Here is a 13857-nt window from a genome sequence, read left to right on the forward strand (position 1 = left end):
CCTGCCCTGCGGGCTCGGGGTTCTGTCTCAGAGACCTCCTCAGGAGTTCTCCCCACCCCCGTGCTCACGTTCAGGGCCCGGTCGTTCTCTGTGGGGCGTCCTGGGTGCCGTGGGGTGTGGGGTGGCATCCCTAGCCCCGCCCACTGGATGCCAGGAGTCCCCCCATCGTGATGACCATAGATGTCCCCAGACATAGTGTCCCCTGGCGGCAGGGTTGCCCCAGATGGACACTGCTGCTGTAGGCAGGTGTCAAGGTTGTCCCCTTATAAGAAAAAAAAAGATGAGCACACTGGGGACCGGCTGGGCCCTCCACTTCCGTATCCTGGTCAGGCCTCGCGGGGAACCTGGAGGGGGAGGGTGATGTCCCCCCATCTTCAACTGGGAAAAGGAGGCTCAGAGGTGGGGGCGGCCTTCAGGGTGCACAGCAGGGGCCAGGGCCTGACACCAGCCCAGCTGTCACACTGGGCCACCAACCGCAGGGCCCTGGCTGGGTGAGGCGGGGGGACACGTGAGCTGGCCCGAGCTCAGCCGTCTGGCATTTGTAGGGTCGGTACAGGGCCCGGCGGGATGGCAGGGACAGCAGGTGAGCTCGGGTGTGGAGTGTGGCTGGCAGAGCCTGGCTGGGGGTGCCTAGGCTGGTGGGTCTGTGGCCATGGTGACTTCAGGACAGCCGGTGCATCGTGCAACTTCACTAACTGCTGGGCCAGCTCAGCCTGGGCTGCGTGAGGCCTTTAACTCTCCAGGCTGCATCTGGAAGCCATGGCCCTGCCTGTGTGTGTGTGTGTGTGTGTGTGTGTGTGTGTGTACATGTGTGCATGTGTGTGCCGGCACGTGTGTGAGTTGCACGTATGCACGTGTGGATGTGTGTGCACCTTAGTCTCATGGCTAGGACCCCCTGGCAGCCTCCAGCCTCCAGCTTTGAATCTGTGAGCTGGCCAGGAGGCTGCTCCATCCCGCACCAAGATGGGGTTCCTGGGTGCTGGGTACCCCTCTGAGGGTCCGCAGTCAGGCTGCCACCTACAGGGCGCCTGTAGATCCTCCGGCCCCAGGCCGCATCAGTCCTGCCTGTTCCTCCCTCCGTCCCTGTCCCTGTCCCTGTCCCTGTCCCCTCCAAGTCCCAGATCAGGCAGGCGGCCCTAGGATGAGAGTGACACCAACCCTGGGCCAGCCCTGGGGGTGCTGACGCTCTTACCTCTTTCCCCAGGATGGGGGGGATCCCTGCTGTGAATGGTCGAGGGGAGCGGCTGCTGCTGCACATCGGCATTATCGACATCCTGCAGTCCTACAGGTGGGTGCCCGCCCCCCGGCCCCGTCTCCCCGTGCCCTGGTGAGAGCCGGGTCAGGGCATGAGGCAGGGTGGTGGGTGGGGTGTTGCCAGCCGATTGTCTATTGAGCGCCTGCTGTGTGCCAAGTGCTGGGCTAAACAGCAAGGCAGAAACGCCCTGTGGCTGGGAAGCACAGTATCTCTGGAGGGTTCCCTCAACCAACGTGCAGAAGTAAATGCTAGCAGCCAGTGCCTCATACCCTGTGATCTCGAACGTGGACAGGAGCAAGGCACAGCCCGAAGGAACAGACACCCTTGGGTGACGGGCAGCCCTGTTACCCGTGCCTCATGCTTGTGAGTTTTTGGCAACAGGCATCTCTTAATCACTGTTAGTTTTCTAATTGTAGGAGGAACTTGCGTTCTTTACATGCGGTCCACACACAACAGACAGGTTGTGGCCATGGCGGTTCCCCATCCTGTCCACACCCCACCCCACGTCAGGAACTCCACTCAGCGGTGGGGTGACTTCTTTGCCTGTCTCTCCTGCCCTCCTGACTGCTGTCGTTCTCAGCCTGTTTTCCCCACCTGAGGGCTGACCTCGTCTCCTGTGGGCATCTCCCTTGCTGTTTGGATCAGGAGCAGGCAGCTTTCCATGTAGCAGGCCAGGGTTCCACAGAGGCCTGAGGGGTTGGGGTGGGGTCGGGGGAGCAGGACAGCACACGGCAGGTAGCCCAGAGCTCGTTCCCGGGCAGTGTGTTGTAAGGGGCTGTGTCCCAAGGAGGGGATCCTTCCTCGATACAGACTGGAGGCATCCAGGAAGGCTGCCTGGAGGAGGCAGGCTCCTCCCAGCCCAGGTGTGGTGCAGAAGCCAGGCTGGGGGCCGTGGTGCAGGGCGCTGACTCCAGCAGAAAGGAGCCAGGCTCAGCCATGGGAAGAGAAAAGGGGGAGCTCAGGGGCGCTGGCCCACCACCCCCCACAGAGGGCCTCGCACAACAGCCTCTCCACGTCCTGCCCCAGAGCACCCTTGGTGGGAGCTGTCAGCAGGCAGAGCAGGGGCCGTGGGATTAGGAAAGAGAGGAGTGGCCTCTGGCTGAGGCAGCAGGTGGCCTAGTTCCTCTAGGCCAAGGCTTTTCTGTCCCCTCGATGCCAGGAACACTCCCAGTCGTGATGACCACAAACATCCCCAGACACCGTCCAGTGTCCCCTGGGACTGGCTTGCCCGGGAGAGAAGCACGGGACCTGAGGGTGTGGCTGACGTCCCGCCTGTGTCTCCTCTGCAGGTTCATCAAGAAGCTGGAGCACACCTGGAAGGCCCTTGTCCACGACGGGGTGAGCGCCGTTCATTTGTCCATCCTTTGGTTCCGTTCACACTCATACTGACCATCCTGCTGGGCCAGGCTCGCGGGGGCCACTGTCCAGCGGGGGTGCCCTGTGACCGGGCAGTCACAGGCCGAGGGGTCGGGGCTGAGACGACGAAGCACAGGCGGCGCAGCGAGGGGCCCGAGCCGTCCGCGAGGAGGGCACAGGAAGTCTTCCTGCAGCAGGTGCCCCAGGCCGAGCTGGAAGGACCCCCGGGGACGACTGACCGGGAAAGTCAGGGGCCAGCCAGGCAAAGAACATTCTAGAAATATGATGTGGAGGGGATCTTGAGCCCCAGCTCTGACCCGTGCTGCCACGTAGGGGTGGGATCCACTTAGACAGGCCGTCTCAGTTTGGAAACAGCTTGAAATGCGTGTTTTCGTGAGTACACCGCCAACTCGGAAGCACTTACAGTGAGTTTTTTCAAAATGTGGAAGACTCTGAGGACCACCACGCAGGACCTCCGCCTCCCTCTGCGCAGGGCCAGGCACGCCGCCGCCAGCAGCGCTGCTCACAGAGCAGGCTCGGGCCCACTGCCGAGCCCCGCTTTAGGGGTCCCCCCCGCCGTCCTGGCTCGGTGCTCCCTCTTCTCCCTCTTTGAATGGCCGTTTCATTCATGTAGTTCAGAACATTAGGAGTACAGATGGGGTTGTCATGAAACCACCCCCCTGCCTCCCTGTCCCTGCTACCTGATCCTCGGGTCCACGCCCCCCGCCCCCAACACTCCCAGCGGGGCCACGGCGCTCACCGCCGCCCCCCTCCGGCCCCCACTTCTCTTCCCAGGACACGGTCTCCGTGCACCGGCCCAGCTTCTACGCTGAGCGCTTCTTCAAGTTCATGAGCAACACTGTCTTCAGGAAGAACTCCTGTGAGTCGCCTGGGCCCTTTGGGTGGGGGCATGGAGAGAGGAGGGCGGAACGGTCAAGGGCAGGGAAAACCCAGAGCACTGTCCAGCCGCTGGGTCAGCCCTGGGCCTGGGGCAGGGATGTGGTCCAGAGAGCAGGGCGGTTGGGGTGGCTGCCCCTCTGGGATGCAGCCCAAGGCCTGGCGCCCGCTGAGCTACCGTCCTGGCTCTGCCTTATCCGACTTGCGTGACCTCGAGCAGGTGACACCCCCACCACACCTCAACTTCCCCAGCTGCAGAACTGGGAGGGCGAGGGATGTTCACGCGCGACAGGAGGGCTGGGCCCAGCACTGGGGCTCACTGGGAAGTGCCACTGCCTAGGAAGCATGGCCTTGCCAGCACCAAGGAGGCCGGTCATCAGCCAGCCTGGGCGTGGTTGGGGAGGCCAAGGCGAGCATGGTGGCCTCGCCCGTGGTGGCCTCAAAGATCCCGTGTCCGGGCTGGGCCTTCAGAGTCTGGGGTCCTGGTCCACCCCAGGCCAGATCCCACATGGGGCCTGAAGGGGTCTTCCTCCCCACATGCCTGTCTGCTGTCTGTTCCCCTGACCCCTGTCCTCCCCCAGAAGGCAGGGTGCTTGTGGGCCCCGGTCACTGTGTCCCCGGCATCCAGCCAGGGGTCTGGCACACAGCAGGTGCTCAGTGAGCGTCTGTGTGTGTGGGAACGGTCTTGGTGTGCGCCCCTCTCTCTAGGCAGCCGCACTATGGGCGGCTCTGTGGAGGCAGCAGGGAGAGGCAGGCCCAGTACCTGGCACTTGGTGGGGCCACTCTGCCTACTGGGCCAGACCCGGTTGCCTGCAGCTCACTCTCGCAGCCAACTCAGCTCCACTTTCTGGGCATCTGGCTGTACCTTGGAATTGACTGGTGAGAGTGTTTACGTCATGGAGATCGGCACACACCACAAACCTGGCATTTGTCCCCGGAGAACCGGTTGTTAACCTTTACCAGCGCTGCCCTCCCTGGAACCTTTTCAGGGTGCCATTCCCACTGTGGTCTTGGGAGTTTGCTGGGCTCTGGGAACTGGTTGGCTGCGTGTTAGGCAAACTGAGCACCTGCTGTGTGCCAGGAGCTGTGCCCGCCATCCTGGCGGCAGAGGTCACAGGAGGCGAGGGGAGAGGTGGTTAACGGGTGCTGGTGGGGCCAGGCTGGCGCAGAAGGTGTCACAGGTTTACCCGCCTCCCTTGACCGCGTTGTTGCAGATGAGGGTGCCGGGGCCCAGAGACCTGAGCCACATTCCCCAGGCCACACAGCCTGGATTGGAGCCAGGCCCTTGGTGCTGAGCGCCACGCTGTCCCAGGCCCTTGGCTTCCATGTCTGAGAGAGGCAGCCGTAGCCAGGAGGGCTGAGACAGGGAGTGCGGCCCCAGAGTGCTCGGTAAATGCTGGCAGCTGCTGATTCCGCTGCTGATTCTGGGGCCTGGGATGGGGGCGCTGGATCCCCGGTTCTCATTCCATCTCTGTCCGTGGGCAGGACAGGTACCCGCTGGGACTCCTGACGCCTCCCAAGGCAAGCCTGGTGGAAAGTGGGGCGGGCCTTCTCCGCCAAGAGTGTTGCTTCTGGCCCAGGCCTGGGGGACGGGCTGGAGGTGGAGCAGTGGGACCAATCAGGCTTTCAGACAAAGGAGGCATGGGGGCCTCGGGGCCCTGCCTCTGGGCTGCCACGGGACTCCCAGGCCACCCCATGCACCAGCTGCCCTCCCTCTGCAGCCTTGAAGTCATCGCCGTCCAAGAAGGGCCGAGGTGCTTTGCTGGCCGTCAAGCCCCTGGGGCCCACTGCTGCCTTCTCCGCCAGCCAGATCCCCAGCGAGCGGGAGGAGGCGCAGTACGACCTGCGAGGGGCCCGCAGCTACCCTACGCTGGAGGACGAAGGTGACCGGGTGGGCTAGGAATGGGTGCATTTGTGACGGGAGTTGAAGGGGCTACTGGGGACTGAGAAAGGAGGGGCCCGGGGAGCAGCAGCAGCCATGCAGTGTGAGGGAGGGGCCCTGCCGCTGGGCCACGCCTGGGTGGGCGGGGCTGGGTCACAGTCACCCGCCCCCAGCCCGAGATCTGCAGCTGGGGTGTGGAGAGCTGGGTCTGGGCCCCGGAAAAGCCACAGGAAGAGCTGAGCGGAGAACTGGCCCTCCCTGCCCACACCCCCTGGGAGGTGACAGGCTCCTGTCACTTCAGAAGTGCAGAGACCTAGGGGGGTGAAGTGCTTGATGGGGTTGGGGCTGATGCTCTGGAAGTTCCCTTCCATCTCCTGGGTCAGTGGTTCCAGAAGAGCATCAAGGAAGGGGGAGAGCCTGTGCAAAGGCCCTGGGGCAGGACCTGGCCTAGCATGTTGGAGGAACAGCCAGGAGGCCTGTGTAGCTGGAGCAGAATGAGTGAGGAGGAGAGGGAGGTGAGGTCAGGTGAGGCAAGTCAAGCAGGACCCCTGTGGGCTCTGGGAAGGAAGTTGGATTTTAGCTTGAAGGCAGTGGGAAGCTACTGGAAGGCCTTGTGCCAGGGGAACTTGGAGCATATTTGTCTTCTTAAATTTAGCTGCTGGGGAGAACAGTGTTGGGTGGCAGGTGGGAGGTGGGGGATGTGGGTGGCAGAGGGTGAGCAGAGCTGTGGGTGGAGCCCAGAGGCCTGCCAGGGGCGTCCGTCCGGGTGTGGCTCCTGCATGTGCCCACCGCCTCCTCCCCACAGGCCGGCCAGACCTCCTGCCCTGCACACCACCTTCTTTTGAGGAGGCCACCACCGCCTCCATCGCCACAACCCTGTCCTCCACATCCCTGTCCATCCCTGAGCGGTCCCCATCAGAGACCTCAGAGCAGCCACGGTACAGGTGAGCCAAGGAGGACGGCTCCTTCCGCCCCGGGGCAGGTGGGGGGTCTACGGGTGGGCGGGGCGTCTCCACACTTGTCCACCTGTTTGTGGTCTCTCTGCAGGCGGCGCACACAGTCCTCTGGACAGGATGGCCGGTGAGATGAGACCCCAGCCCTCTCCCTCCCCCTCCCCCTGCAGCCCCTCCTCCACTGTCCCCGCCTAGAGCCCTCCCTCTCCGATCACTCCTTCCTGGGCACAGATTTAAGTCAGGCTCCAGAACTGCACAGAATCTCCACTCAGGTTATGTTTGTGTCCCGCCTCCCACACTGCTTGTTGGTTCTTCTTTCTTTTTTATTCATATTTTTTATTTTAAGAGATCCAAAAGGAAATAGAGTGAGCTGCTTCCCCCTCCATGTCCACAGGCCCCAGACAGACCTTCTGGCTCTTTGCAGAGACATTCAAGTCTAGACAAGGGCACCTTTGGGCCTGTCCCTCCTCCTCTGGACCAGCATGTACGCTGGGCCCCCGCCCCTTGCCCTGTCACCTGCCAGCTGAAGGGCCCTGCGTGACCAGGTGGAGCCCAGGCTATTCCCTCCCTCTGATGGGCTCTGGCCTGTCCTCCGGGGACACCTGGCTTGTCCCCAGTTGTTTGACTCTGTAACACGGCTGCAGTGAAGCCAGCTTGCTTTCTGTGATTAGTTTTTGAGGTAATTTCAGCCAGTTGAAAACCAGCCATGGTACGAGGTACATCTGGTGGAAGGCTCGCCCACTGCAGTCCAGCTCCATGCTCTGACCTCAGCCACTGTCTCCTCTCTGGTGTTGCCTCCCAGAGAGATTCTGCACGCCTGGCTGCTGGAATGTTCTGACCATGTATGTCAGGGGTCCCAGCCTGGAAACCCAGAACTGCCCAACCCCTAGTCCAGGCCCTAGGTGGGTACCTGGCGGGGTGGGCAGGATCCAGACCACCATTCGCTCATTGTGCCCCTGCCAGTGCCAGACTCACAGGACGGCCCCAGGTGGACGATCAGTCACTGCCCCTTCTAGTCCCCAGAGAGCCAGGTATGAGCTGGGCTGGCTCAGGGCACTGGTCCAGTGATACCTAGAGGCCGCACCTCATGGAGTCTCCCAGCTTCCCAGCGGGACTGGAAGTTGGCCCCAGCCTGGAGCTCAGCTGGCCCTTCTGGGGGAACAGAGAGGCAGGAAACTGAGGCGCAGCCTCCCGTTGCCTCCAGGCCTCAGGAGGAGGTGCACGCAGAGGAGGACCTGCAGCAGATCACGGTGCAGGTGGAGCCCGCATGCAGCGTGGAGATCGTGGTCCCCAAGGAGGAGGACGCGGGGTGAGTAGCCGCCGGGTCCTTGCGGTAGCGCTGATGGGTTCCTGTACATGCCCTGCTCTGGTCCCAGTGGCCACGCGCGGTCACGTGGCCAGCTGGCCGCAGGGCAAGCTGGGAAAAGCAGTCCACGCGCGGGGGGCGGGCACAGGCTTCGGGCCCCAGGGAAGGGGGCGCGGGATGCTGGAATGGCGGGGTCTCGTCCTGGGGACGGGTTGCCTCCTCTGGGCTCAGAGCCGCCTGCCGTCTGAGGCCCCTTCCCTCCCACCCGCCCTCTCTCCGCCTGGTAGCCTTGCCGGGGGCTGGCCAGCCGGGGCCTCACAGGGTTCTCAGAGAACCGCTCTGAGACTTACTCTTTTTCCTGCCGTGTTTTGTTTTTATCTCATTCACTCTAACTCGCGGGGCACGTCTGCCCTTTCGCTGCTTCTGGTCTGCGTTCTCACTCGTTCCTCCCTCCAGCGTCTGTCGGCTGCTCACGGTCCTTCCTCTTTAGTGACGAGACCCATAGGGCTGTGCCTCCCCTGTGCACACTGCTTTTGCCGCGTCCCCTGGGTTTTGCCACAAAGCGGTGCTTTTATACTGGCCCGTGTGTGGATGGTTAGTGACTTTAATTTCCTCTTTGAACTCAGGTAGTGGCTTCCAACCACCTGAGGGTGGTTCTGCCCTGGGCAACGTCTGGGGACACCTAGTGGTCATGACTAGGGAGTTCCTGGCATCGGGGGTGGGGGGGGTGGGGGAGGGCAGAGACGCTGTCCACACCCATCGTGCCCAGGATGCCCCCGCAGAGAGTGGCCTGCCCGATGTCAGCAGTGTCAAGGGGAGACTGAACTAAGGGGTTTTAGGGGTGTCTCTCAAATTCTGCATGTTTAGGGTTTTTTTTACCTTTTTAGTACTTCTAATTTTGTTAGGTTTTGAACTGAAGATAGCGGACTTAAAAACAACCTATGCTTTTTTTCTTAACAGATTGAAAGTGTTTAGGTCAAATACAAAGTTTGTTTGACGTGTCTGTGGACATAAGGGAGAAAGTGTCTTCTCTGTGAGAGGACAGACGGTTCCCTATGAGCCCGCTCTGTCCGGTGCCGTGACTGGTGGCGTCGTTCACTCCTTACTTGTCTCTCGTCTGTGTGGTTTCTTTGATTCTGTAACTGCGTCATCGCGGTCTTGCCTTTCTCATAATTTTTGTTTCGCATACTTTTTGGAGTTCCTGCTCTGTTTGAGGAGACTTTCCTCTGCACTCACAGCACGCTGTTCCCTGGGCACCCATTTCCCGGTGCATGCTGTCCTTACTCCCCACACGCAGACACGTGTGCGCACACGCCAACCAGTCCCTGCCACTGTCAGCTTTTTTGCCATTAACTAAAGTCTCACAGTGTAAGGTGTCATTCAGTCTTTGTCCAAACAAACAAGCCGCCCTCAGGCAGGACTGGAGAAGCAGTTCCCCGCAGTCACAGGTTCTCTGTCATCTCATGGCCTTTGAACTGTGAGGTGAGAATTAGGCATCGATCGCACGGCCACCAGCTGAGGCCTTGGGCTCTTTCCTCACCGTCGCCCTGAGCCTGTTTCCTCTGTAACACAGGACAGCAGCAGCCCCCTTCCCCAACGAGGTTCGTGGGTTTATTCCTGCAAGGCCTTGGAACAGGCTTAGTGCATAGCGAGCGCCCAGGAAAGAGGAAAAAGAGGTTTTGACCCCTTGGGGTGGGTGCCCTGTGTCCCCACTTTACAGATGTGGAAACTGAGGCTCCAAGAAGGAAAATGATCTCCTGGGTTGCCCAGTGAGGCACTGGTGGTCTGTGAGCGGGCTCTGCCCACAGGTGTGGGCACGTCGATCCCTGGCCGCAGCCGTGTTCGGGGGAGTTTTGTTTGTTTTGTGTGTAAACTAGAACTTACTGGAATGTATCCCCGTGGTCAGACTTCCTGCGTCTCTCGTCTCTGTGGTGAGAGGGAGTGGGGCAGGTCCCAAGCTGTGGGCAGGGGAGGAGCGTGCTGTCTGCAGCATCCCCCCAGGATTCCCGTGTCCTGCCCCTGTCCCCAGAGAGGGGGCGTCCCCGGCCTGCGCCTCTGCCGCCGCTGTCGAAGCCGAAACCGCCAGCCAGGCCTCCGAGCCCGCCAGCCAGGCCTCCGACGAGGAGGACGCTCCCTCCACGGACATCTACTTTGTAAGTCCCCTGGGCCCCCTCCTGCCGCTGGGCCCTCGACCGCTGGCACTCACACGTGCACACACACTCACCTGCCCACGCACTTCAGCACGTCCCACACACGAGACCACATGTGCCCACCCATTCACACACACGCACATTGCACGTCACGCACACATGCTCACAGGGCACCCGTGCCCCCCTACACGCCCGCACACTCAGCATGCAGACTCACGTGTGTGCTCACCTTTCAGCACTGCAGTCCAGGTGTCCTTGCACGCTCCTGCACACACTCACACTCAGGCGGTGTGGACCGCCGGGCCCCTCACCATCCTCCCCAGGCCTCATGACCACATCTGGCTGTGAGTCAAGGCCCTGACCCCAGCTGTGCCACCTCATCCCCCAGGGAAACATCTGGAGTCCTCAAGCGCTCAGCCCCGCCGGCCCAAGGGCAGGCCCAGGCCCTGGATCCCCGGGGCCGCCTGGGCTGGCTGTGACACGCACTTTCTCTTGCTGGGTGATGTGTGCGGCGGGCGGGATCCATGCTCAGCAAGGCCTGGGCACCACGGCAAGGGGCAGGTGGGCTCCACACCGCTGACCTCACGGGCCAAGGACGCACAGCTGCTCCTGGACGAGCAGGAAGGGGCCCTGCGTGGGGACCTGGGACCTCCCTCCAGAGCTGGGAGTGTGTCCCCCTCATACCTCCCACGCGCAGGCAGGTAGATGAGCTGGGAGCCTGGGTGAGCTGGGTGCGTGATGGTCAGGGAGCCTGCAAAGCCCAGGCCAGTGACCCCTCCTGACAGTGGATCCTGGAGCCGTTTCCACTGGTGGCCCTGCTCAGGGGTCAGATGGTCCCAGTTACAACAGAGACGGCCAGACACCAGGTCAGCCACCTGTCGTCTTCCCAGACCTTCGTTCTTACCTCTGACCTCCGACCCTGCCCCGGGAAGGGGAGCCGGGGGTCCGCCCTCTGCCCGGCGCTGGGCTTCGGGGCCTGTCTGGGTGAGCCTGGCCCTCCCACTAGCACTGCGGCTTTGTAACTGGCACCTCCCTGCTCTCTCCCAAGCCGGTGCTGCTGGCGTGCGGGCGCCTGCCCGGTCTGGAGGGTACAGGGTGCACCCTGTGTGCGGCCCGCACCCACCATCAGCTCAGCCGTTCTCTGGATCTGTGTGTGAGGCGGCCTGGGCCGTGTTCTGTCGTGTGCGTTGGGGTCCAGAAACCCGAGTGGGCATCTGGGCCCCACATGTGGCAGCGGGGGAGACCAGTGGGACCCCCACCCCTACTTCCTGCTTGGCCGTCGGCTCACCTGCCCTGCCCGGTGCCCTCCCAGCCTGACTGCCCGCCAGATTCCTGTGGCCTCATCCTGTCACCTCATCCTGTCCTCTGTTTGCTTCCTCCCCCGCCCTCCCGGCCCGCCCAGTTCACCGATGGGAGGTACTGGATTTACTCTCCCCGGCATCGCCGACTGCGGGCCGTGACGCTGAGCTCCTCGGGGACTGTAAGTGACCATGGCAGGCCTCCAGGGAGCCCAGCCCCTGCCCCACGCCCTGGCAGCAGGGAGCCCCAGGTGCTGGCCTGCCCTCCTCCTCTGAGAAGGGTCTTGTGGCTGAGCTTGGCCGCGCTCGCCCACATAGGGTGCCGTGCTGCGGGACTCTCGTGGTGATGTCACTTAATCCCCGCTGCGGAGGGCATCACTGGGCCTGCAGGCTCACAGTTGGGGCTCTGGGGGCCGGCCTGGCCGTGGCAGGGTCTGCATCGGACCCCAGGTCCCTGGCCACCCCTGCCGCTTATCCCAGCCCTCCCAAGTCAGGGACCTGCCAGGTGGACAAGTTCTCACTCACTGAGACCTCACTGCCAACGGCTGTCAAGGGGCTTCTGTCCCCTGAAGTGGGAGGCCACACAGGTCAGCGGAGGGGCTGCAAAGCCAGGATCTTAACTGCAGGAGAGAGGAGCTCATGTCTCCGTACCCATTTCATAGATGGAGAGACCGAGAGACGGCTCCTGAGGAGCCCAAGAGAGTATGGTTTAGACAAGATCTGGGTCCCAAACTTCAGGCACCTGTGTGTCTAGTAGACACATTCCACACAGGGTGCATGGGTTGCTATGTGGAAATCGTGTAGCAGTGGAATTGTCAGTGCCTGTAACTGTCATCGTGAGCAAGAAATGACGGGTCCAGAAAGGTCAAGTAACCTACCAGAGACTCACAGCACTTGAACGGCAGAACAGGGCAAAGGCCTAAAGTGAAACTTTGGCTTTCAGGATGAGGCCCCTGAGGCCACACTCCAGCCCCGTCAGCACCCCCTTGGAGCATCACCGGGTGCAGGGCAAGGCCAAACAAGCCCGAGGAGGGGAGACCACCTCCCCAGCCCTCCCAGCACAGAAGAGGAAGGGCGGTCTTGGCGGGGGCGTTGCAGGAGCAGGAGCTTGGGGGCTGAGGGGAGGGGAGGGAGCGGCAAGAGAGGGGCTGGCCCCCGAAACCTGCTGTGCGGGGAGGGCACGCCCTTGGCCTGACTTCTGCTTCTCGCGGGGTCCCCGAACCCTCTCATCCTCCTCACTTGGAGCCCCAGCAGGGCGGCCACCCCAGCGCTGGGCGTCTGCTGTGGCCCCTGGCGGCCCAGCCCACCTCCCAGGCTTCCAGCTGGATGGGGAGGCTGGGGTCTTGTTGCTTTGTGGCCACCTGAAGGAGTGAGCGGGGCCTGCGCTGGGGGCCTGTCCTGCTGCCCAGGCGCCTTTGTGCAAATCTGTCCACAGGTGGACACCGCCCTGGTGGGTGTGCGGCCCTGGGCTGAGGGCTGAGCTGCGAGCAAGGAGTGGCCTGTGAGCCGCGGGGAGGAGGGGGAGGAGGGGGTCGAGCAGACGCAGAGGCAAGGGCTTCCTGGGCATGGGTGAGGCCGCAGGCGGGCCCTGAGGGGCAGAAAACAGAGGCTGGCTGGTGGTCATCTAACCAGGCCAGGGAGGAGTGGGTCTGGGGGGCCACGGTGGGCTTAGGGGCCATGGAACACCCGGGGGTTGGTCAGGACAGGTGTGTGCTCCGGCCTGGGTCCAGGTCGTGGGCTGCGGGCATTGAAGACTGGCGGTGTGCGGGGGGAGCAGGAGAGGAAGAAGAGAGGAGAGGGCGGCTGGGGGCCCTGAGGAGGCCGCCAGGCCCGGGAGGGTTCTGGAGGTGGGAGCAGATCCGGGAAGGACAGGGCTGCTGGGGCAACGTGCGTTCTCCTCGCAGTGGCTGGGGCTGCCCCTTGGCAGCCAGACCCCACTCTGCCTGGCCCCAGGCCTGGCCCTGCTGCGCCTACTCCTTGGTCTCCCCTAAGCAAATCTGTGTGTTCTCGTTCTGAAAGCCCTCCCAGATCAGAAAATGGGCTCCCCTCTGTGCCCTAGCACCCCCACCACTCAGGGCCCCCAGCAGCGGGTCCCCAGCCCTGCTCCAGCTGGTGGCCCCCAGTGCCCATGTGGCAGGCAGGGTCTGAGGCTGGGGTACTGCTGGGCCGGGTCGGAGGTCTGGGTGCTGCCGGGTAGGGGAGGGCAAACCCAGCCCCACCCGCCTTCCCCCTGCTGTGCCCGCCCTGCCTTGACCCCATTCACCGCTGGCTTCCTGCCACCCGCCCTGCGCTGCGAGCAAGGGGTGGCCACTCAGCCCCGCCGAGCCCGAGGGCTGTCCAGGTTGGGGCAGGTCCCCATCAGGGAGAGGGCAGTAGGAGCTGAGCCGCCCACTGGTCCCGCACTGGGGGGCCCCCTCTTTTATTTCTGTTTCTTCCTTCCTCCCTCTCGCCTCTCGCGCCTCCTCGCACCCTGCTCTTCTCTGCGCCCTTCCTGCACGCGCGCCCGCCCGCCCTGCAGCCCAGCGACGAGAGGAGCTGGGTGTACTCCCCGCTCCACTATAGCGCGCAGGCCCGCCCAGCCTCCGACGGCGAGAGCGACACAGTAAGTGCGCCGGGCTGGCCAGCTGGGCCCCTGGGGCTCAGACCCGGGGCCTTGGCCACGGAGGGCCTGCAAGCACGGCCCCACATGCCCCCGGGACCAATGGGGACACAGGCCGGGGGCGGGAGGGGCAGCCGGGCTCTCACTGCGCGGTGGCCCGT

The 13857-nt window shown here is 63.2% G+C and overlaps 1 protein-coding gene across 16 annotated transcripts in view; it reads left to right on the plus strand.

Annotated features, from left to right (window-relative positions):
* The window catches only part of PIP5K1C (phosphatidylinositol-4-phosphate 5-kinase type 1 gamma), a 61177-nt gene that overhangs the window by 44380 nt on the left and 2940 nt on the right, over window positions 1–13857 (plus strand). For 7 of the 16 annotated variants that reach the window (XM_074351124.1, XM_074351113.1, XM_074351114.1 and 4 more), the window contains 8 exons: window positions 1205–1288; window positions 2545–2593; window positions 3407–3491; window positions 5230–5391; window positions 6196–6334; window positions 6438–6470; window positions 7548–7652; window positions 9679–11341. In XM_074351124.1, coding sequence (XP_074207225.1) covers window positions 1205–1288; window positions 2545–2593; window positions 3407–3491; window positions 5230–5391; window positions 6196–6334; window positions 6438–6470; window positions 7548–7652; window positions 9679–10147 — 1126 coding nt within the window. In that variant the 3' untranslated portion in view covers window positions 10148–11341. Of the gene's footprint in view, window positions 1–1204; window positions 1289–2544; window positions 2594–3406; window positions 3492–5229; window positions 5392–6195; window positions 6335–6437; window positions 6471–7547; window positions 7653–9678; window positions 13700–13857 lie in introns of those variants that run through there. The other 9 variants (XM_074351123.1, XM_074351120.1, XM_074351121.1 and 6 more) reach the window with 6 other exon arrangements.

This window comes from Camelus bactrianus, chromosome 22, assembly GCF_048773025.1.
Source record: "Camelus bactrianus isolate YW-2024 breed Bactrian camel chromosome 22, ASM4877302v1, whole genome shotgun sequence".
NCBI classification, from domain to species: domain Eukaryota; kingdom Metazoa; phylum Chordata; class Mammalia; order Artiodactyla; family Camelidae; genus Camelus; species Camelus bactrianus.